Genomic DNA, 23,231 nt, shown 5'->3' with positions numbered 1-23,231 from the left:
CATACATGCATTCCATTCTAGCATCCAATTCATTCCATTCTAGCATCCAATTCATTGATATGGTTAGTATATGAATGTATGATGTGATTAATATTGATGTATTTGTGATTATGTGCTTGTTTGTTAGTGTAAGTTTGTTTTTTCATATACACATTAAAAAAAATTACTAAAAGATATTCTTTTTTTTTTCAAACACATGATTATATTGTATTAGATTCTATGTTATTTGATATTGTTTATTTTCTATTACTGTGTACCATTACTCTATTTTTATATTTGCACAAATTTGTTACACTTCTAGAACAAGATTATAACATTTTATACTTTTTGAAATTTCTAACTTAAAAAGTATTACATTGAGTATCATACCATTTGATATTTAGGATTTTTTTTCCCACCATGTCTAAGGCTTTTTTATGCTTTATATTTCTTCATGATGATATGTCTAGATAATTGATCATTATGTCTCCGTTAGAACTTCTTTTTCATGATCACATCCTTGTTAAAAATATTTTTTTTTCCATTATCAATGTTTTATAGTGATCTTCAACCAACAAATTCACAAGGTAAACATGACAAGTAATCAAGAATGGGATCCTCAACCGAAAGGATTCAACAAGAAAAAAAAACATGTACAACATCTTTAAAAAACAAGTTAGGCATATATTTGTAACTGATTTAATTTAAAATTATCACAAACATGTGTTTCAAATCATGAAACCTTAAGTAGAAGAAAAAGATCATCTGCATGTTATGGAATCCCGAAAGACTTCATTCTCATTGGTAAGTTAATGAAAGACATTAATATATGTGAAGGCTATTCATTTTGTAACAAAAATATACTTAGACAGCTCCAAGTATATCAGACAGCACTCATTTGGTATTAGATGGAAGAGCAACCTATTTCAGAATTTAGATCAAACTAGTCTATTGATAAGATAAGATCTACACTATCTGAATTTTAAAGACTTGATCAATTCTTTGATACCAGAAGAGTTTCTTTTTAGGGTGGGAAGTTGGGAAAAATAGCCATCAAAGTCCCAGGTATAAGGCAAGAAGAAATAGAACCGATTATTGGGTAAAAACTTCAAAAACCAGTATGTCCATTCAACTAGACACAAAAACTAGAGGTAAAAGAAAAAGTTATGTTACAGATTCCTCTGAATGAAGTCCCACATCCTCCCTTCCATGTAAACTCGATCACTGTGACGCCGCGGCATGTGGCGTTCATCTGGGAAAACTATTAGCTCATATGGCTTTCCAGCTGCCACAAGAGCATTGATAAGCCTTGCAGTGTGCCTGAAGTGAACATTCTCATCAATCATGCCATGCACAAGCAACAACCGCCCTTTCAACTGGTGCACTTGATTCATAACACAACCACTTTCATAGCCTGACTTGTTTTCAGATGGCAACCCCATGTACTTCTCTGTGTAAAACGTGTCATATCCATCCCATGATGTAACAGGGGCGCCAGCTATTGCACACTTGAAGAAATCTGGATATCTCGACAGTGTCATTGCAGAGAGATACCCACCATAGCTCCAACCATACAACCCTATGTGACCAGCTTTTGCAAGCCCTTGTTTCACAAGCCACTCTGCTCCAGTTAGCTGATCATCAGCATCAATTTGACCAAGTTTGTGTTTTAGATAGCTTTCGAATTTCAACCCTCGTCTTGCAGTTCCTCTATTGTCTAACTGTAAACAAGGAGAGCAATGTTTAACATGAGAATATGCCGACCGCATTTAGGGTCATGATAGAGGCCAAAGCTCTATATATTTTGATCGTACATTAAAAAAAATGGCAAACTTCCATGTTTGTTACCAAAAAAAGAAAAAAACATTCCCAGTTTAAAAACTTCAGGGACAAGAACCTATGCATTTGGAACATCAGAACACTGCCACAGATGGAAATATGAAATGCAAGGGTGAAAACATTTTCAGATTTTCATAATTACAGATGTGTATAGGAAGTGTGGGTCATAATTTACATAATTATGTCCACATTTGAGTTTCACCATGCAGTTGTCATTGTAATGTGGATACATAAAGATTTAAAAGCAAGCACAAACAGAAAAGAAGTGGAGCATAATCATGTAAAATTCAGAAAAACTGACCTTCCAAACTAAGATGCCTTGGTTTCTCAAATATTGTGCTCTCAGATCAACTGTACTGAGCCAAGAGTTACTGACAAGCTGTACACTTGGACCACCATAAACATTGATCATAGTTTTGTAAGGTGGAGGTCCAAACCTTGAAGCATCAGGCTTATATAAAGCTCCATACAGTGTAGTGCCATCATTAGCCTGTATTTCAATAATCTCTGGCGCCTCAAGTTGAAGTTTTTTGAACCTTGGAACTGTAAATGACTGCTCATATAAAGGCTTGATTACACTTCCATCTTCCAATGAGCACAGTAACACCCTAGGAGGACAACCAAGAGAATCATGAATATCAACAAAATTTCGCATATGATGATCAAGGACCACAATATGCTTCCCCTTGCTGTGTGTAAGTCTGACAGGGACCTGAAGTGGTTGACTTCCATCAATGAAAAGTTTAGTACAATACAAATTGGACTCCAGGGGACCATCTAAGGTCCCAGTAAAGTATATTAGACCTGTAGCTTCATTCACTCCAGCAATTTGCTCAACCATCCATTCACCTTCAGTGATGGATCCTAAACAAACCCCGTTTGCATCATGAAGATAAAGATGCCTAAATCCTGTTTTTTCACTAGCCCAGATAAATCCACCTGAAAATTTGGTAACTCCTTTATCAAGAGGTGTGAAACAGTCGTGTATATTGATCCAATTGCCGTTTTCTTCCACTAACAAATTTTTCTTTTTGCCTGTTTTAATGTCAAATTTAACAATCTTTATTTTCGTGTGGTGTCTGTTCAAGATCTGAGCGGTGAGAATGTTTCCATGCATCCAATTGACTCTTGCCAAATATTCCTCCTCGTTGTTTTGCTGTTCCCTGCCCCCACATTGAAGATCCATCCAAGTAATGGAGCCTCCAGCTATTGCAACAACCCCAAGGCGCACTTTAACATTTGAAGCTCCTGCAAAAGGATAAGGGTGGTCTTCCTGTGCCTCTAAACCAACTGAGCTCTTCCCTTGGTGCATAATTCTAAAAAGTGGTATTTCAGAAGAATCAACTTCGGTGAAAGCAATATATTTACTGTCCAGTGACCACCAATATCCAGTTTTTCTATCCATCTCCTCCTGAAATCCAAAATATACAAGTTAAATATAAAAATCATTCCCACAACACATAACATATTAAGCTTTAAAAAGAGTTTATTTTTGGCACTTCAAAGGTAATGAAAATTTTAACAAGCTAGCAATGATGTAGAAAGCAATGCCATCATTTCAAAACCTATTTATTATGCAACTTGCTCAGTCACAACTAGAATGAAGGACTAATTTGTACAAGGAATGCAAAGCATTATATTTAGTCTAAAGATGTATACACACAAAAATAAGTGTAAAGCAAATCTCACCTGAGCTATATATTCTGCAAGCCCATGAATCTGCAAAACCAAAACCCAGTGTCAAATTTTCTCATACTGAAATAATGTAAAAGTCAAACAAAACATTTCTTCTACTACAAAACAAACTAAAAACTTTATGCAATCATATGAATGACAAATGTACAAGTCCAAACCTAAATCCTACTGGATCATCAAGAATAATTGACTGTTATGAAGTTCCAATTTTCAAATTCACTATAGCTTATTTTCATAAGAAAAAAAGAAAAGAAAAATATTGAAGTCCTACTAGATTGAACTAGAACAGAATCAACACTGCACACTAAACTACCATCATCCAGGACAATCAATGGCAGCAAAGACAGGACCAGGCTTAACCAAATTCGGCAGTAAAATGCCTCATAATTAATGTCAAGTCAAAAGCATAAGATAGAGTTAAAAACACTAAATATAATATGTACAGTTGATTTAAAGCAGGAAAACCTTGGAATGTTTTAAAAAGAAACATTACCATACATACAATCTTTTAATCCTAATTTTTTTTTCTTTAAAGACATTTTATCTAAAAAGGTTAGGTTAATTAGCCAGGTGACAATATATAAGAATCATCAACGGCTTTTCATTGAACTCAAATGCATTTAGTAACATACAGTAAAGGACAACCAAGTGTTGAACTTACCAAACCATGTTCCTTTGCCCCACGGGTCAACTGCTTTGATTCATTTGACAAGAGATTCAGAACATGCAACTCACAATCTCTTACAAAGGCAAGCATTGATCCATCTGGAGAGAGATGTGGATCAATAATGGGTGAACCTGATACACATGGAAGCTTGAGCTCTGGTTTTGAAAGGGAAAGGTCCTGAATATAAATCTGCTCATATGGAAAAAGAAATAAGCATTAGACACTTGACTATTTGAATTTAATAATCAATATCAAATTCAACATAGAATACAAAAGGAGAGAAAAATATTCATTCTAAAACACACCTATACAAATCACAACAGTGTGTAAACAGCTTGATATAGCATTATTATGTAAATAAGATTCCTATACTAGTATCAGGTCGGCGTTGTCTAAGCCCACTAAATACCAATGACAATGACCCAACAATAATCATTTCAGTTAAAACAACTTTCAAACTCAGGTACAACAAGAAATTGCAGAGGTTAGTAATAATTCCAGCAACTTCCTTTTAACTACGTTAGCAGTTGCAGAATGATAGGCCACCCTAAATAAAAAAGATAAATGTATAAAAATCAGCATTTGAAGCTTCAGTCAATTTTATTCGTATAGAACATCTATATCCTGACAGCTAGTTCCAAGCAGGTGTTACACTTCAGGGCAGAAATAATATTCTGGTGGCATCATAATGAAATTATTAGAGTAATGTAAGCCTGTGTGTCCATGTGTTTCTGGGATGTGCCTACCAGCATTAGGAATGAAGTTTAACATGTATGTTTAAAACCTGTTACCACTTTTTCTCTTCTGATTAAAAACATAAGACAAAATTTCAACCAATTGCATGTCAGGATAAAGGAACAAACCCCAGCAGGCAATGGCACAACGACTGCTTTCCTTTTCGAGCTTGTCTTCACCCATTCATATCGTGTCACGCCTAAACCACGCTCCCTCAACCTCTCCCTCCTCAACTTTTCTTCTGGAGAAATATTACTTTCATCTAGTCCACCATCTGGGGGACTAAATAACAATTCTTGTGCATTGGTCTTCAGATCAAAAGCATAAATTTTTCTGTTTAAAGAGTGATCAGGACTAAACAAGTAAGAGATTAAACTATCATCAGGACTAAAACTTATTGAAGTTGGTGACACGTATCCGGGCAATGGGTATTGTACAATCTCTTCAACGGGGAAAAGAATGTTATCATCAAAATTCTGCGGTTCATTTGAGTCTGTCACAGGCATGTTGTAAGGCAGTGATTTTGGACGCTTCGAATTTCTCTTCTCATTCATCAACTGATTGCATCAGAGATACACCAAAGGGTATGAGATTGAACTGCAACAGAGCATGGATTATTAGGATGAGAGCATTTTCCCGGAACAAAAAATAAAAGTAACAGTTTAACTTCAAAGAAACAATAAGCAAGCTAAATAGTTTAACAACATTTGCACCAACATTAAATTACAATAAAATTAATAGAAAGGAATTAAAGGATTCTTCAATCCTTATCACGAATACTTCCCCAACCATTGATCCCCGACTGAAGAATGTGCTCGAAAGACCAAAATTGGATAACTTTAATTTTGTTTGTAATAAAGGACATAAAATCAATAGAAATTATATGAGCAGAGACGAAACGTAAAAACTTGAGAATATTATCCAGGTGGAGAACAACAAAAGGAGGACTAAAAACAAAAATTAATAAAAGGGACAAAAGAAGGTAAAAGTTACCCTTGATACTGACAGGCACGAATAATTTGAAACTTGTTTTAAGTCTAAGGTTCTACCTGTATATAAACTAATGCAGCATAACTGAAAAAACACGAAAAAAACCTTGGACCCCAAGCAAGATAGAAGATGGAGTGAGCAACAAACCAAAGGAAAGAATGCGAATTTTGCGTTTATTTGGTTTTCACCTCATCACATAATAGATTTTAAAATACCACAACCCATTTCAAGTCCCTTATAATTACTAAGGAGGGAAGAACCATTAAAACCCAGTGAGTCTATCCACTGTAACCGGATCCGATCGCAAACTGCGTGTAAAACTAGAACCCAGAAAACCCAAAAACAAAAAAAAAAACAATTTTTTAATTGACTAACCTTAATCAAAACTGACCCGGTTTAATTGAGTATAAGGGTGATTGAAATCTAACCTGAATGAAAGACGGGTAGGATCTGCCATGAAAAAGAAGAAATATTTAGTTGGAATATTTTGGGTTCCGAGAATTCACAGAAAGAGAGAGAGAGAGAGAAAGATATAGTTTGACGGGAAATGAGAATCTAAAGCAAAACTTGATTGGGTTATGTGGAAGTTTTAAGGTTTGGTGGAAAAGGAAGAGGAAGCACCAAGTAGAGGTTGTTGTTGATGTTGTTGATGTTGTTCTGTGTTCAGTTGGTGGCGTTGGACTCTGATAGATGGATAGGTAGGGAAACAAATGTTGAATAAAATTTGCAGAATTTAATTTATTTATATGTATATATATTATTGCCTTAAAAATGGTTTTCGATGTTATCAAACAACTCTAAGAGGACACAGGATGATTCCCATGCCCCATCTAGCTCTGCTGCTTCATTCATAATTGCATAGATAGCTATAGAAAATAATACTAAAAGAAAAACAAATCTTAAGAAAAAAAGAAAAGAAAACAGTAGTAGCTTCTATTAAAATTATTCAATGCATGTGTTTTTTTAGGAAATAAATAACCCTTATCCCTTTCTCATAAGATTGGTATTTAACTTTTTTTCATCTCAAAATAACTGATGTTTTAGAGATTTAAAATATAGTTATTTAGTAATTATGATTGATTTAACACAATGATATTTTGTATCTATTAAATCTTTTCATTTAATGTACTTTGATAATTATGAAGGGACTTTTTTTTCTTGTAAGAGCATAAATTCATAACGTCAAAGATTTAAAGTTACAGGTTTACTGTCATATTAAATTATTCTTAATTTTATTTTTACCACGAACAGATAAATGTAAAAGTTTACTTATAAATAAAATAGCTTACTATAAATCAGTTCATGAAAATGATTTTTATACTTTGTAAAATAAAGACTATTTCAACCACTTTGCGTTATATATAACATATAGATATCATTTTTCTAGAGTCAACATTTAGTTTTTAAAGATAAAATAAACAATTTCAGATAGAAAACTAATTATCAACATTACACGTGTATATACATATATTTAATACATCAAACACAAATTATCAATAATTAAGATTATTTAGTTTCATAGTGAGATTCCAACAAGTGGTATCACCCGAATCACCATACTAATTTATAATAATTTGGTTTCTCATCCAATCACTAACATTCTAGTAAACCAATTGAATTGAGAAACATACAAAAATTGTATGTGATAACCTCGAAAATTCCGACTAAATGATAAAATTCAAACATAAAGTTTACGTATGAGTGTGGATCACGAGGTGACGATAGTATTTTATTTCATTGTAAGATTGAACAAGAAGTTATAAGGTGATGTTAAGGTTAAAAATAATAAAGATATAATTGTTAATTTTTTATAATCTTAAAATAATTGAAAGGGAATTTAAATTATTGTTGGTGAAGACAAATGACAAACCTTACCAGATGAGTCTGTGATGTCTAAGAAAGTGATTGAGCATAAAGAATTGGCTCCCACCTCTCACATAAATCAATAAGTGCTGGGTGCAATCATTTACCTCATGACCAAAAAGAAAAATACAAACAAAAATTAAAAGGCTTAAAGATATTCATCCTACAAAAGATATTCACATAGTCAATCTTTAGGTATTGTAGTCACCAATTTTAATGTGGAGTTCATAATCCTATTTTTATGGAAATAGAGATTCGTATTCGATGGAAATATGGTGAGAAATATTTAAACATGAAATTCAAAGTTTTATGCTAAATAAAAATGAATGAAATAATTAATTACGTATAAAATAAATACACAAGCTTGATATATACATATCAAAAATTTTATCATAAAGTGACTCATAATTCAAAGCTTATAAAATTTACAACTTTAAGATTAAGTATCTCGACTTAATGAAGCTAAAAAAATATTTTCAATCGTATTATCTTTTAATATTATTTGAAAATATCTGTGATATGTAAAGTGAGTGAGAAAACATAGAGGTTATTTATAATGCCTTAAATAAAATGTAATGAGATTTTGACATATTAAATTTTAATAAACGCGATCTAGTTCGATGTTTTAATTTAATATACTGTAGTCAGTAAATTTATTTTTATTTAATTTTGTTGTAGAAGTCAAAATTTCGGAGAACATTTGTACAGCAATATTGTAAATAATGAAATTGCATTATATGTTTTTAAAATGTAAATGATCAATGTGTAAAATAAATAAAGGGATTTTAGAAATAAGTGCTAAATTTATACAAGTCCCTTCCTTGATTTACCTATAAAAGAGTGATAATGGTTTTGATTTGATTTATCTAGAAAACAGTAATAACGATTTTAATGATAACATTTAATTATTTTATTTATAAAAAGCTCAAATATAAATATTATTTAATATTATCAGTTTTATTTTATAAAAAGTCATTATCTTCTTTAAAAAAATTTCTAGAACTCCATTTGTTTTTTCTCTAATTTTTTTAGTCTATTTTTCACCTGTTTTACTATTAAAGATCACAAGTGGACTAAGGACAAAAAGGTATACAGTCCTATTTGATTGAAATCTTCAACAAAATAAATTCATCTTTGTTTTTCTTTTTTATCTTTTAATAAATATGTTATGTGAGGTATTTTAGGCGTGTATGTGATGTTAAGGTAGTTACTCCTATACATGTTATACATGGTGAACACTAAAATAGATTAATGATGACAGACTAAAAATGAGTTTCCACCCAAAATTTTAACTGTGTAAAGCTTTTTATTTATAACTTTTTCAAAACACAAGGGACTTAAAATTTGTGCTTGAATTAACTAACTTTGTGGATAACTAATTTTGTTGATATATTTTTTAATTTTCAGTGATTTCCACTTATCTGTAAAATTATAAACTAAATATCTATTTTCAAGTTATTAAATAAAACCTTAATAATATAAAAAGATAATAATCAAAGTACTTATCTTTTCTAAAATTTATCTATAAAATCTTTATTATCTAAAAAATAGTAATTAACACATCAATGAAAAATAAAATACTTATTTTTTCTAAAATTATTTAATAAACCTTTAATTATTTAAAAATATAATAATAAAAATACTAATAAAAAATAAAAATAAAAAAATAAAAAACGTAATAATGCCAATTATCATTTATGTTTTATTTTTTTGATACTAATTTTTTTTATCAATTATGTAAATTTTTAAAGTAGTAAGATGATTCTAGTAAATTGAGTTATATATATATATATATATATATATATATATATATATATATATATATATATATATATATATATATATATATATTCACAGTGAATGCTTGTATTTAACATGGAAGGTTTATTGTTTAAGGTTTATTGTTTAAGGTTTATTTACATTAAAATTTGGGTTAAGGTTTATTGCTCTTTCTTAGCATGAGTCTTTATTATCAGTTTTTAGAGTTTTTTCAAATATGCTTTAGTGTTCTTGTTCTTTGATTGGTTTTTATTATAAGTTTTCATATTAAGCATATGTACGCCCGAAGAATATTTGGAAGAGAAATTTGGATTATGTTCATTACTTTCTTAATATGATCAAAGATCAAATAGTTTAGTTTCAACCGTAGAGTAAAAAAGATATAATCTTGAAACTGCATATTAATAACCATATTGGCCTTACCTATAGAAATTACTCTAAAAACTCAACCTATTTTACGTGTTTCTTAATATAGAAATTAATGCATACTATTCTTTATCATATGTTGAATAATTTAAAACACTTTCCTTTAGTTTTTTACTAAAGCAATGAGATATTTATCATATCTCACATTGGATGGATTGTATTCAATCTTAACAAATTTGAAAAAATTAAGGTAACAATAGGTTTAAAGGTCAATTTTCCTTTAAGTATGGTTAATGTGTGTCATTATTTATCTTCTACCCACAATTTTTTTTAACAACTGCATTAAGAATACAATTAACTGTTAAAATTCTTCACATGCAGATTTGTTGTAAAAAATTTATCACTTTTGAATGGCTTTTACTTTCTGTTATTAAACCTGCAATCCTTAAAAACTAACAACAAACTCCAAAAAACTACATGATTTAAACATAATAGTAATTTTTTTTATCATATATTTTAGCATACAAATTTTCACAGTTGATAGTTTCTAAATACACCTCAAATGCATAAGACAATCATCATAGAATTTGATGTCATCCATAATATCATTAAAATAAATCACAACGAACTTTCATAGAAATTCTGGTAACACATGATTCGGTTAATGTGATCCTACAAACCTTTTTTTCTTTGTTTTTGGCTTGACAAAAATAAGTTGATAATTCCAAATATTATAGTCTATTATATGTTTTTGCTTGGTTACAGAGTTAGTAAAGAAAAAGGTTTACATAATCCTATCCCGTTATAGTATCTAGTCCTATACATTATTAGTAGTTACCTACTATTTCCTCCTTTAAAATATCATTTTATAACTTATTGAGCACTCACTCCAACAATACACACAGATATCTATGAATACTTTGAGATTTTTTTTTTATGTTTTCTGCTTTTAATTTTAAATAATATTATCTAGATTATAACAAATTAAAAAATTAATTGTAAAATACACCCCAAATAAAATTGTATGATAAAATAATCGTAAAAATATTTTTTAAAACGATGAAATATAAGTTTAAATAACGTTATTCTCTTTTAAAAGATAATTTTATAATTTTAAATAAAAGTAATTTTTCAAATAATTAAAAAAAAATTAATTATTAATATTGTTCTTACCAATAATTTTATTTTAATTCATTTATTTAGAAAAACATTTAAAAATAACATACTCTATAGAATATAACATAATACTCGTACTTAAAATATCTATATTCAGTGGTTTCAAATTCTTTAACCATCCTTACAAGCAAAAGCTAAAAGATAAAAAGAAATAAAATGGATAACTCGAAAAAGGAATACTAATTAAAAGAAAGAACTGAGAGAAATGAAAATAAAAAATAACACAAATTTAAGAAAAATAATTTAACTATGTTAAATTTTGTGCTCAAAATTTAAGAAATGAGAACAAAAACAACACAAATTTAAAAATAAATATAAAAATGTCACTTTTTATACTTATTACTTTTATAATATATATATATATATATATATATATATATATATATATATAAAGTTTTCTTTTTTATCATGTTTTTATTAATAACAAATATAAAAATAACACTTTTTTATAATTTTTTTCTGAAAATAATCAATATAAATACGTGACTTTTTATACCTATTCTAAAATAGATATAAAAGATTGAACACTTTTTATAATCTCTATTTTATACTTTTTCAAAAAACTGATATAAAAAATCATTTTTAATTGATATAAAAAACTTTTTCTAACATAATATTCATATAATATAACATAATATTTGTAATTAAAATATCCATATTCACTAGTTCAAATTCTTTAATCATCCTTATAAGCAATGAAAAGTTAAAAACTAAAAAGAAATCAAATGGATAACTTGAAAAAGAAATACTAACAAAACGAAATAACTGAGAGAAATAAGAACAACAAACATTTTAAGAAAAAAAAATTAACTGTGTTCAAAATTACTATATTTAAGATAGACAAAAAAAAAATAAAGTAAATGAACATGGAAGATAAATAATATTGTAAAAAGATTATGCTTAAAACATTTTCTTTCTTTTCAATAATTTATATTGTCAATTTTCTTCGCACTTTCACATCTGCTTTTTTTTTTTAAATCCCTAAATACTTTACTTTTATTTACATTTCAGTCCTATTTTGCTTATATGTTCCTGTAGTTTAATATTTGTGAAAAAACACTGAAACTTACTTGAATCAAGATTTTATGAATCAAGCACATGAATAACACTATAAAACTTAATGAATCGATTAAGATTTTTAGTTTAAAAAACAGCCAATAATCTAGAACAACAAATAATGTTGAAATACATTATTAAAATGGACGCTAAATGACAATTAGAAACAAACACAAAGACTGATTGGGGATAAGAAATAGATCACAAATTCAACGTCTCAAAATTAAAGAAAAACTAAAAAACAAGAGCTTATTGGAGATAGAAAAAAATGGAAAGAACAATGTCACGATCCTAAAGGAGTCGTTAAGAATGATATCTGACAAGAAAAATAAGGATTTATTTAATAAGAACATAGAGTTCTACAGAACAAGCAAGACAAATAAGTCGTTACAATTAGCATAAACTATTTTTTTAATCCATATACTACACCTCAAAAATCCTGCAAAGAAAAAATTTGTTTGATAATCCTTGCTTCTCCTAGGCCACCTCACATTTGGCCTATATATGTGTTGTTTTCTCGATTTTTTTTCTAGATTATTTGATCATACCTGTCCTCTTGATGAAAACTATACAAGGTATTCTAATATTCAAGTTAAGTTTAATCTTAATCAACGCAATAATAAATGTTATAATAAAATTCTAACTAGGAATGATAAAACAAGATCAATTAGCTAAAATTTGGTGGATTGACTCAGAATTTTCAATTTGTGAATCTCTTGAGACAGGTTTTGTAAAACTTTTGAAAAATAATATTACATTTAAGATAATAGATAAATTGTTATGGTACAGTAAAAATACAAATTACATATAATGCTACAATAATACTACACTAAAATATGTATAATGCTATAATAAAATATTTATAATGTTACTATAAAATACGTATTGTATTAGGTGTGTAATTAAGGTGTGGTATAAAATTAGGTGTTAGTATTGGGTATAGTATTAAGTAAGGTGTGAACATTACTAGAAAAAAGTGCATGTTTTTTTTATCATAGCGCTTTTTAAGCGCTATCTATTAATAGTTCACAATGTTGTCAAAGCAGGACCGATCTACCCGTCACCGCATCCACAGATGATTTTGATCCTGACAAAAAATGAAACAATGTGTAAAGGCATCCCATCAGAACGCATCACATTACAAAAGCTGTCAACAAAGAACAAAGGTAGCAACTTTGAAAAATATGAGCATCAAATTCAAGACCGTGACATTCAATTGCTAAATTAACTGTATAAGTATTTGGACTCAATACACCTAATCAGTTTAACCGACATAAGAAAATCCAAATAGCTCTATTCCAGTATACAACAGTGTTTAATATAAAGTTAAGCACATTACCCATGGTAATGGATATATGTATGTATCAACAACCAATACTCAAAAAGCCTTAAACCACTTAAACACAACCAATGGTTTTTTGAACATATTAGAAATGAATACACAACAACTATATGAACAACTGGAATACTTGAACATAACATAAAGTCTGCCAAAATCTTTAAAATTAACAAAACAACAGCACCCCACATCCATCCATCAAGCATTTAACATCATAACACATTCAAATTTTTTTTAAAGTAAAGACATACCCACACGTGAATTTTCAGTCCAACTCCATTAACTAATAACTGTAACAATTACATATATAAACCATCATATGGCATCATCGAGTAACATGCATCATCAATCCTACACCTACTACCAATTTTAAGTGTATTAATATATATCTTCAAGACCCAAACCAGTAATTTAAATACCCAAAGTCAAAATTAAGACACTAACTATCATAACGCCTAACAACAACCTTACTTTCAGCACCCATGGGCAATATAAATATTCTAAGCGTTTTACTTTACATCCAATCCAACACCATTATTTACATCAGAAAGTATAAAAAAGTCAAAGTTAATGTAGTATATTTGAAGGTCAAAATCCTGCAAATACAACGCTTTTAATTGAGAAACAAAGCAGGGGACAAGACACAAAACTTGCATATCTAGAATGTAAGAATGTTTTTGACCTTCCACATATTAGAAAGCTAGCACTTAAAAATGTTTTTCACTTGAGGATAACTATACAAGTAAGCACAATTAACATTGATAATTATAAATAATTGAATTTTCATATAATTTCCAATTTGTATAGTTATTCAATAAATTTAATTAATGTATTTAACTCCATCAAAACAAATAATTTTATACTGTTCTTTTATTAGTATAACAGTAGTAATTATTCAGTATGTTACAAATATAAAAATGTTAAAGGACAATAAACTTTTAGCAGTAATAATAAGAATAAAAGGTTTAAATATAACGAAAATAAAATTTCTGTAATTTAAAATTAGTAATGATTGTCTACTAAATGATTAGGGGTTTGGTTTGACTTATATTTCAAATATTTTTCTTTGAAAAAGTTTAAATAGTAAAACATAGGCTAATTTGTTTGACTGAAACAATTTGTTTGAAAAAGTTTAAATATTCATACGTGTAAACCACGGTATGCAGAGGAGCAAGCCTTTGGCTGAAACAATTTGTTTGACTTAATGAAGCATGATGTATGCATTTGAAAGGAAAGGAAAGAAGGCAGAACTCTGCTGCAAAACGTGACAGCCTTAGGAGGTCACAGTTCCAACCATTTTACATGTAGAATGAAGATATTTAATTGATTGAAATGGTGCTAGAACTAGGACAAAGTTATTACCGTAACTGGAGTAAGACCAAGCCTTGGTCAGAATAAAGTCTTGTAATGAATAAACAAAGAGAAGATGATTGTAAATAAAGAGAAGAGGATTGTCCCACTTCTGCCACAATTCGAATTTTTGTTTTAAAGAAAAGAAAAAGCGAAAAGTTGAAGTGGAACAATGATGCACCTCGAGGCTAGTTGTATGATTTGGTATAAAGATTCAAGGGAAAAAGATAAAGGATCTCCAGTACTGAGAAGCATGGCCTATATGCACGGTCATAGTAAAGATGCAGAGATATTCTGACCAATTTTGTACTAAAATATTGTATTCCCCATGCACCGAGAGATACAGTCTGAACTTTTTAAAATAATGTAACCTAATTCATTAACCCATTACTTAACTTATGAAATCTAAATCAGTTAACACATCAAAACACATTGAGGTTAAGGTTATTAAACAGATTGAAGATAAGATGATTACTATTATTCTCAGATTTAATAAATTAAGACAACCTAATCTAGTTCAATTAAGCATGTATCGGATAATAAGATTATTCATTTTAAATCAACATACTATGAATCAGACTTGTAACCACTTTCCGCCAACCTATTACTAGTTTTCAACCATACTTTAGTCCCAAACAGATAACTCCTCCGAAGGAAAACATAAAGGCATCATATGCTGGCTGCACTTAAACAGCCAAAGATATAGTCACGTGAAACATCTAGGAAATAAGAAAAAAAAGACTCAAATCCATTAATAAGCACTGCACTTAAATTCTAGTAAAGTCTAAGACGTCTAAACTTCCAACAAGATCACAGAACCACTCCCCCCACCCTCTCTCTTTCACTTGATAGATTCAACGTCATTATACCCTTTTCCCAAATCAGTTTATGAACAGGCAAAACAGAGCATATAATGAAAATTTCTAGAACCCAAACACAAGCTACTTACCATTTCATCAACACCAAACTTGATGGAATTTAACATAAATTACATAATTCATCAAGTGCGACTCAAACCACTCACATTTACACTACATTTCAATAAAACATACAATCACCCAATGTGTAATGACATTCTAGTTTTCAATCAACATTTAAACCCACCGTAAACACAAGGCACTCAAATAAAATCTTTATCAAATAAAACAAATAGAGCAACAAAACACTCAATATGAAAAATAGATCAACCAAAACCTGACTACACCACACACGCATCTAACTAGATACATTTCTTCTAATAATAAAATCATTTATTCAATGCAATGTTAAAAGAAGTGTCCTTCTTGCAACATGCCCTTAAAAAGCCAATTAGAGAAAAACCCTATAATCAACAACAATATACTATAGGAACAACTTCATTTTGGTCACAAAACAAAAAGGAAAATAAAACATACCGAAGCAAAGGCTGGGCTATCAATAGCAACACATCTTGTGCAATCACAGGGTACCCAGAACAGGTCACTTCCGGTATCAAGCGCCACCACGAACTTCACTCCCGGTGTCCTATTTCAACTGTCGTATGAATCTCCAGAAGAAAAAGAAAAGGTTAAAGAAAACCAGAAACCAATCTCCAAGAAAAAACATTACTGACAAAAATCATAAATTGTCGTATGAATCACTCCCGGTGTCCCTATTTCATTTTTTAACGCTTTCCAGCTCTCCAATGCGCGCAAGTCGGCGACTTTCTGAGCGGCCTCAGCTTGTCGTTTCTCGGAGCGAGGGCGAGCGGCAGCGGTGATGGCAGCGTCAAACTCTCTCTCCAATATCTCAACTCGTTGCTGGAGCAGTTTGATGGAGCGGGCTTGGTCAGCGGTAAGGAAGGCTTTGGAGAACGTGTCTTCGTCGATGAAGATGGCTTTGGTGAGAAGAAGCTTCTGGAGAGATTCGAGATTGCGATGCAGGGAAGAGAAATTAGAATTGTGAAGAGGGAAAATGTGGTTGTAGAGGGAACGCGAAAATGTGATTTAGGAGATATTGTGATAGGTTTTTTAAAATTTGGGGGCAAATACGAATTGAAATTTGGGGGGCAAATACGAAGTTAAATTTGGGGAGTGGGTTTGATGAATCTAAATCTGAAAATTTAGAAAAAGAGGGAAAACTTTGGCTGAGGGTAAAAAGAAGCTCCAAGAGAAATGTAAAAGAGCATGCAGCTGTTTCAAATAACGCTATGTTGAAATACTCGGCGTTTTTTAAAACAAACGCTATCTTTTAGCTTTATTTTAAATTATGAATAAAAATAATAATATTAATTATTTATAGATAGCGCTTTTTTAAATAAGCGTTATCCATTATTTCGTGCATTAATACACAATGTTTATTTAAAAAAGCGTTATCTATTGAGTGCTATTTATCATCAATTTTGTAGTAGTGGAATAAAGTTACAACCTTTAAAAAGTTTTTATGATCTTTGAATGCATGTTTTTCAAAAGTTTGTGAATATTAGAATCTTGCTAACTAATGGTAGTTTTTGCATACAAGAGAATTTTGATTGCAAACAGAAGCTTAAAAACTTAAGAGAGCATTGGTGAGTGAATGTACATTTTAACTTAAGTGGTCTCTTTCATACTTGATTTCCTGGTAAATTTGAAAGATTAACTTATATGTTTAAAATAGAGTTTTCTCATTCACATGATTCATGACAACTTGATTTAGAAAGTTGATTATCTTCCATGGAAGTTCTTTTCCTGTAGTTTAATGTTCATATGAATATTGACCTGGAATAAAGTTTTGAAATTACTCAGTTTTGCCTAAAAGTGCAAAAGGATAAGTGTGGGGATGTGATGAGTACATATTTATGCCCTCATTTAACCTTTAATATTGGATTCTTAATTGGTTTTTGTACTTTGATAGAATATTTTAATTAGGATGTGTTATAATTAGGTTTATTTAGCATGAGGTACAAAAACATGTTAAAAATAAGTTTTAAGCTGTATAAATGTTCTTTGGATATTTTAACGTGTGTTAGTGCAGCTGCAACTAAGTTGAGTTCATTGAGGTGTAGAAATAAATTGGTTAAAGTTCATGACACCTTAAAGATAAATCCAATAATAGAAAATAATCAAGACCACAAGAAGTCAAACCAAGCATAGCATGAAAAAATGATGAAATAATATCGCTAATGTTGATCGAGAAATGATAATCAAAGTAAAGATCGAAGCAAATAAAAAAGAAGAACAAAGCAACTACTACTATGAAGATATAATGGATATTAACTACTCAAGACATGTGGCATTTAATTGGAAGTCAACCAGAAATTCTTTTCTATGAAAGTTATAAGGCAGTTTAGCATGTAACTTGTTTAAATTTTGATTTTACTCAGGATAACCATAAAAGAAGGGTTAGAAAATATAAATAGGTGGATTTTGTATTTTACAAGAGTGATAAATTATAGAACAATACATACATTCAGATACAAACAGGAAAAATGACTAATTTAGTGTGGTTATTGCAATTTAAGTCATCATTCTCATTTATTTGCTTTACAAGTTCTTTTACTTTTCTTGGTAATTTAGTTTCTACAATTTATTTTTGTGCTCTTTACATTTCTTAAAATTTAAGTAATTACTATCACACTTATCATTTCTTATTTCACCTTCTTAAATTTTTTTTTCAAATTATGTTCTCATTTCCATTGTTATTAAATGTTTCTGTTGGAAGGGATCCGAGGCTGATCGTCCTAACTTCTCCTGACCAATGGATTGTTCTCCGATCTACTAATTTGTGTACGTTGTTCTCCCAATCGGTGGTTGACATGCAGAAAATACTCCGACGCTTAAGTAAGAAATGTTGCTTAAGTGTGCTCTTATGTTAATTTGGAAAATGATGTTTTTACCTGGACATTAATCTTGTATTTATAGGCTTCATAATCATCCAACCCATTAATTATCCATTAAGACAATATATTTTTGTGCAATATATCCTGTTAATCACCAATAAAGTATATTTGCCCTTGATACGACCATTAAACGTATTAATTGGCCATTAATGATACTCACTCTTACCTGGTTTGCTCTTGTCAGCCAACAGGTCAGTCGAGCGTTCCGATTTCGGACTTTACGGAATTCTCCTTGGGCGCTCAGTTACCATTCATTTGTCCCACTAAGAGCTGCGAATCCGTTAGATAATCTATTGTGGTCGCTCCTAAATCCCTTGTCAATTCGAGGCCAACAATCAAATCTATTTATATGAGTGTCAAGTGGGGTTGCTTGCATGAGATCTTAGCATAATCTCTAGAGCACGCGCATGGCCTAGTAAACGCATCACAACGATAATAGTAAGGATTGTGGGGGTGTATTGTGATTGATAAACCTCTAACACACTCAAGTGTCTTTGTTTCATATAACTTGTTATACCAACTACATTCTGTATTAAGTTTGTCGATCTAGAACTTGTTCATATAGCTTGTTATACCAGCTCTAATGCATTACATCTTATGAAAGTAAGGATATTTCTTTCTATTTCTTTAGTTAATGTTTGATCTTTTGCAATATGTGGGGGATTGTTATATTTGTATTGCAAAAGTCTTCCCAAAAGGCTAAGAAACGTTATTGAATGAACGTTTTCTCTCTCTCCTTCGTTCAATCTCCTTCCACATGTCTCAAAAGTTAGTTTGGATAGTATCTTCCGTGAAATCTCCTTCCACAAGGCACAAAATCAATTTCGGGCAACTTATTCTACAAGTTTTTTTTACCTTGGATCATTCCTTTCAGCATCTATAAATAGAGCACTTGTTTCACTCCAAAAACAAACCTAAACATTTCTCTCATCCTCTCATTCTCTCTTTTATCTTTCCTTCTGAGAAAATCATGGTTTATTCTTTTACTCTATTTATAGTTCCTTGCTAGTTCTGAGATCCTTAGAAATTTTTGGTAAGTGTCTGTTGTATCCTGGGGGGCTTGTGCAATACACCGCGGATAAGTCCTTAAGGACAATGATCTACACACCTCGAAAAATTTTGTTTGTGATTTTGTCATTTTTTCTACAACAGGATCTGTGGTGATTTGCAATCCCCGTCATACGATAACATCGCGGTGATCAAGGCAATGTGTTGTTCAAGGCTGACGGCGAGGCGCAAGACTCGCCCTTCTGGTCTACAGTGAAGGCGCACTATGGGTATGAGTTTCGTGACGATTCACGTAGTGGTACACGATGGTGGTCATCGGGTTTCACAATGGTTGTCTCAATGTAGTGTTGGTTGATGTAGTTACTCCTAGTTTGGGTAAGGACCCATTAAATTTCGGCAAAATACCCAATTTTGTCCCCACTTTGGTTCGGAAATCTCAAATTAGTCCCTTTATAGAAAAGTGAGTTGAATGGATCCTTACTTGTAATTAATTGACTCTAATCAGTCCCTTCCGTTAAATAGAAGGAAACGGAGTTAGTGGACTGATGATGTGGCAGTTGTCTTTGGTGAGGTGTCAATTGATTGAGAAAGAGGGGGAATTGTAGCGGGAGGAGATTGGGGAGGAGGGGAAACAGTTGGTGAAGATGGTGGAGACAAAACTGGAGGGGAAGGTGGAAGCTCAGCTGGAGGAGGGGCAGTGGTGGTGGCTGGTGGTACTGTCATAAAGGACCCAGTTGTGAGCTTGCTTGGTGTGAGCTTTGCCCTTCCCTCCAAGGAATTTTCTTGTCACAGATGGATTCTCTGCCATAACAAAAAGAGCTCGCCACAGAGGAATCTTATAATTTTAAGCGTCCATCAATTCTTGCTACAACGGATGGATAGCCTCGTCATCGAGTTTATTGCATCGCTGTAGTTGTTGAGAAGAATAGAAGCACCTTGGTGTAAGTGTTGTATGCTTTATTTGAGTACATTTTGGTGGGAAAATTCAACGAGCTGGGACGTGCTGGAATGTTTTAGTGTGCGGCATTTATTAAAGATAACATTAATTGCAATATGTCATTGTGAAACAGCCCTTATTGATGGTGGGTGGTGTTGATGTGGGAATGCAGGGTGTTCCAAACCGTGGTGCTTCTATTAGGGTAGGGAGGGAAACAAAGAAGAAAGGGAAGAGATACTTTGAGGATAGGAGGTCTGCATCTAACATGGACCCTTATATTTGCTGAAACAACCATTCTTTTGGAACCGTCGTCGGCGCCGGAGAATCGAAGCTACTGGCGGTGGAGCAAGCGGGACTTCTTCCCGGAGAAGTCATTCGAGAATGGGAAATCCTACTGCACGGCGTTGGCTGACACGTGTCCGCGCCTCATGGACCGTCTTCTGAACCGCTCGAGCGACTCGCACGAGCTGCTCGTGCTCCCCCTTGCCAGCGAGCACCGCATGAACCGCTGCCTCACCTGGTGGGACCTCAGCTGGTTGGCCTTCGGATCAGTGGTCGGCTCTGGTATCTTCGTCGTCACCGGACAGGAGGCCCGGTTCCACGCCGGCCCCGCCATCGTCCTCTCCTACGCTGCCTCCGGCTTCTCCGCCCTCCTCTCTGCCCTCTGCTATACCGAGTTCGCCGTCGACGTTCCAGTCGACGAGCCTGTCTGCATTGTTTGATTGAGATTGAATGTGTGAAGAGTGTCGGTGGTTGATTCCGTGTGTTTCAGGTGGTGGAAGGATGCTCAGGATTCAATGCCTGCGGATTCGGATAAGAAGGAAATTGCGTATGCCTTTTTTCCTGGTTCGTCCTATGCTGGTCCCATGAAGATTATCAATACCATCTTCAGCTCGGATCTTGCGTTCAGTCTTCGGAGGGAGGAGGATTTGCAGCACAGTCCAAGGACATTTCCCTTTTGCCCCCACTGACATGGAATCTTCTTTTCTCATTTTTATAAATTTTTAATTACGTCTTGACACCTCACCAATGACTAGTGCCACATCATCAGTCCACTAACTCTGTTTCCTTCTATTTAACGGAAGGGACTGATTAGAGTCAATTAATTACAAGTAAGGATCCATTCAACTCACTTTTCTATAAAGGGACTAATTTGAGATTTCCGAACCAAAGTGGGGACAAAATTGGGTATTTTGCCTTAAATTTCCATTAGTGATCGAGATAAAACATTAATATTTTTAAAATAAAGTAAAAGAAATTAATAATTAATTTGGGTTTGGAATAAATAAAAATTCAATTTTGGTCTTGTTTATAATTTTGAATAAGCTATTTGATAATTAAGAAATCACCAAAGTGAGTCTTATTTATCCAAGTAGTTTATAGATAAATTATAAATTCTCGTGTTTATTTATATCCACGTGGGTATTGGTCGAATCAAAGGAAAATTAAAATTTGGTCGGATTGTATAAGCATTTGGTAACATGTGATAATTATAAGGTTTTATATGTCAATGATAAATCGATCCAAAGATAGGCTTGTTATTGGACATGTTTTTATTATCAGTGTTGATCATTACACCAAGATACCTCCAGTCATTAATATTATTATCCAAAGACTTGATATTGATAGGGCATTGAGTGTCTTGAGATGGGATAAACTATTATTTGAATGTATTTGTATAATTATTAATTTTACAGTGTAAGTTTAATTCTTTTGTTTCTCTTATACAAAACACAACTACGATGACTTTAATATCTGCCAATATAAATTTAGTTTTGGTCCTCAACGATACAAATTTTAAGGACTGGAAAGATAACATAGAGATAGTTCTTGGCTCCATGGATCTCGATCTCACATTAAGGATTGAAAAACCTTCATCTCTCAATGACTCAAGTACCTTTGACGAGAGGAGGGCATATGAGAAGTGAGACCGCTCAAGTCGCATGAGTTTGATGATCATTATGCGCGACACTCTAGAGATTTATAGAGATACTATATTTGAAGAAATTACAAGTGCTAAAGATTTCCTTGTTGAGATTGAAAAACACTTTGTGAAAAGCGATAAGGTGAAAGCAAGTGCACTTCTTCAAAGCTTGGTTTTAATGAGGTATCAAGGCAAAAGAAATGTGAGAGAATGTATTATGGAGATGTCAAACATTGTTTGAAAACTTAAGGCTTTGAAACTTGAGTTGGCGAAAGACTTACTCGTACATTTTAGTTTGATCTCTCTTCCTATACAATTTGGACAATCTAAGGTTTCATATAAATGTCAAAAGGATAAATGATCTCTTAATGAGATCATTTCATAATGACAATGGTAAAAGGAAGAAAATTGATAATCCCAAGAATGATGTAGCTAAAGGTCCATCACAAAAGAAACAAATAATAAATGTTTCTTTTGCAATAAAGTTGGACACATAAAGAAGGACTGTGCGAAATATCATGTTTGGAGTGCAAAGAAAGGGTTGTCTAAGTGATGGCAATCCCCATAGCTAGGTTAGGCCAAAGCTAGAAGAGAAAGTCATGGTGAAGGGTAAAGAGTGAGTGTTTGCGGAAGTTGGTGGAAATGAGAGCTAATCTCTTGGTCATGGGTTATTTTATGGTGATGTAGGTGGTG

At 31.9% G+C, this 23,231-nt stretch overlaps 1 protein-coding gene across 3 annotated transcripts; it reads right to left on the bottom strand.

The window, feature by feature from the left end:
* Nucleotides 1–1,047: 1,047 nt before the first annotated feature.
* Nucleotides 1,048–6,653, bottom strand: LOC124846355 (prolyl oligopeptidase family protein). 3 transcript variants are annotated; one of them, XM_047323597.2, is made up of 7 exons: nucleotides 6,527–6,653; nucleotides 6,334–6,355; nucleotides 5,044–5,512; nucleotides 4,175–4,369; nucleotides 3,508–3,537; nucleotides 2,120–3,229; nucleotides 1,048–1,700 (listed from the first exon to the last, which is right to left on the bottom strand). In XM_047323597.2, the coding sequence occupies exons 3-7, from the start codon at nucleotides 5,467–5,469 to the stop codon at nucleotides 1,149–1,151; spliced, it is 2,313 nt and encodes a 770-aa protein (XP_047179553.1). In that variant the 5' UTR covers nucleotides 5,470–5,512; nucleotides 6,334–6,355; nucleotides 6,527–6,653; the 3' UTR covers nucleotides 1,048–1,148. The 3 variants fall into 3 exon arrangements, with proteins under 3 accessions (XP_047179553.1, XP_087962834.1, XP_047179555.1); XM_088106708.1 differs by having other exon boundaries at nucleotides 6,334–6,644; XM_047323599.2 differs by lacking the exons at nucleotides 6,334–6,355; nucleotides 6,527–6,653 and adding an exon at nucleotides 6,281–6,324.
* Between the last annotated feature and the right edge of the window lie 16,578 nt (nucleotides 6,654–23,231).

This window comes from Vigna umbellata, chromosome 2 (assembly GCF_029865625.1).
Source record: "Vigna umbellata cultivar VRB3 chromosome 2, Vumbellata_1.0, whole genome shotgun sequence".
In the NCBI taxonomy this organism is placed as follows: domain Eukaryota; kingdom Viridiplantae; phylum Streptophyta; class Magnoliopsida; order Fabales; family Fabaceae; genus Vigna; species Vigna umbellata.
This window is presented reverse-complemented; position numbering and strand designations above follow the sequence as displayed.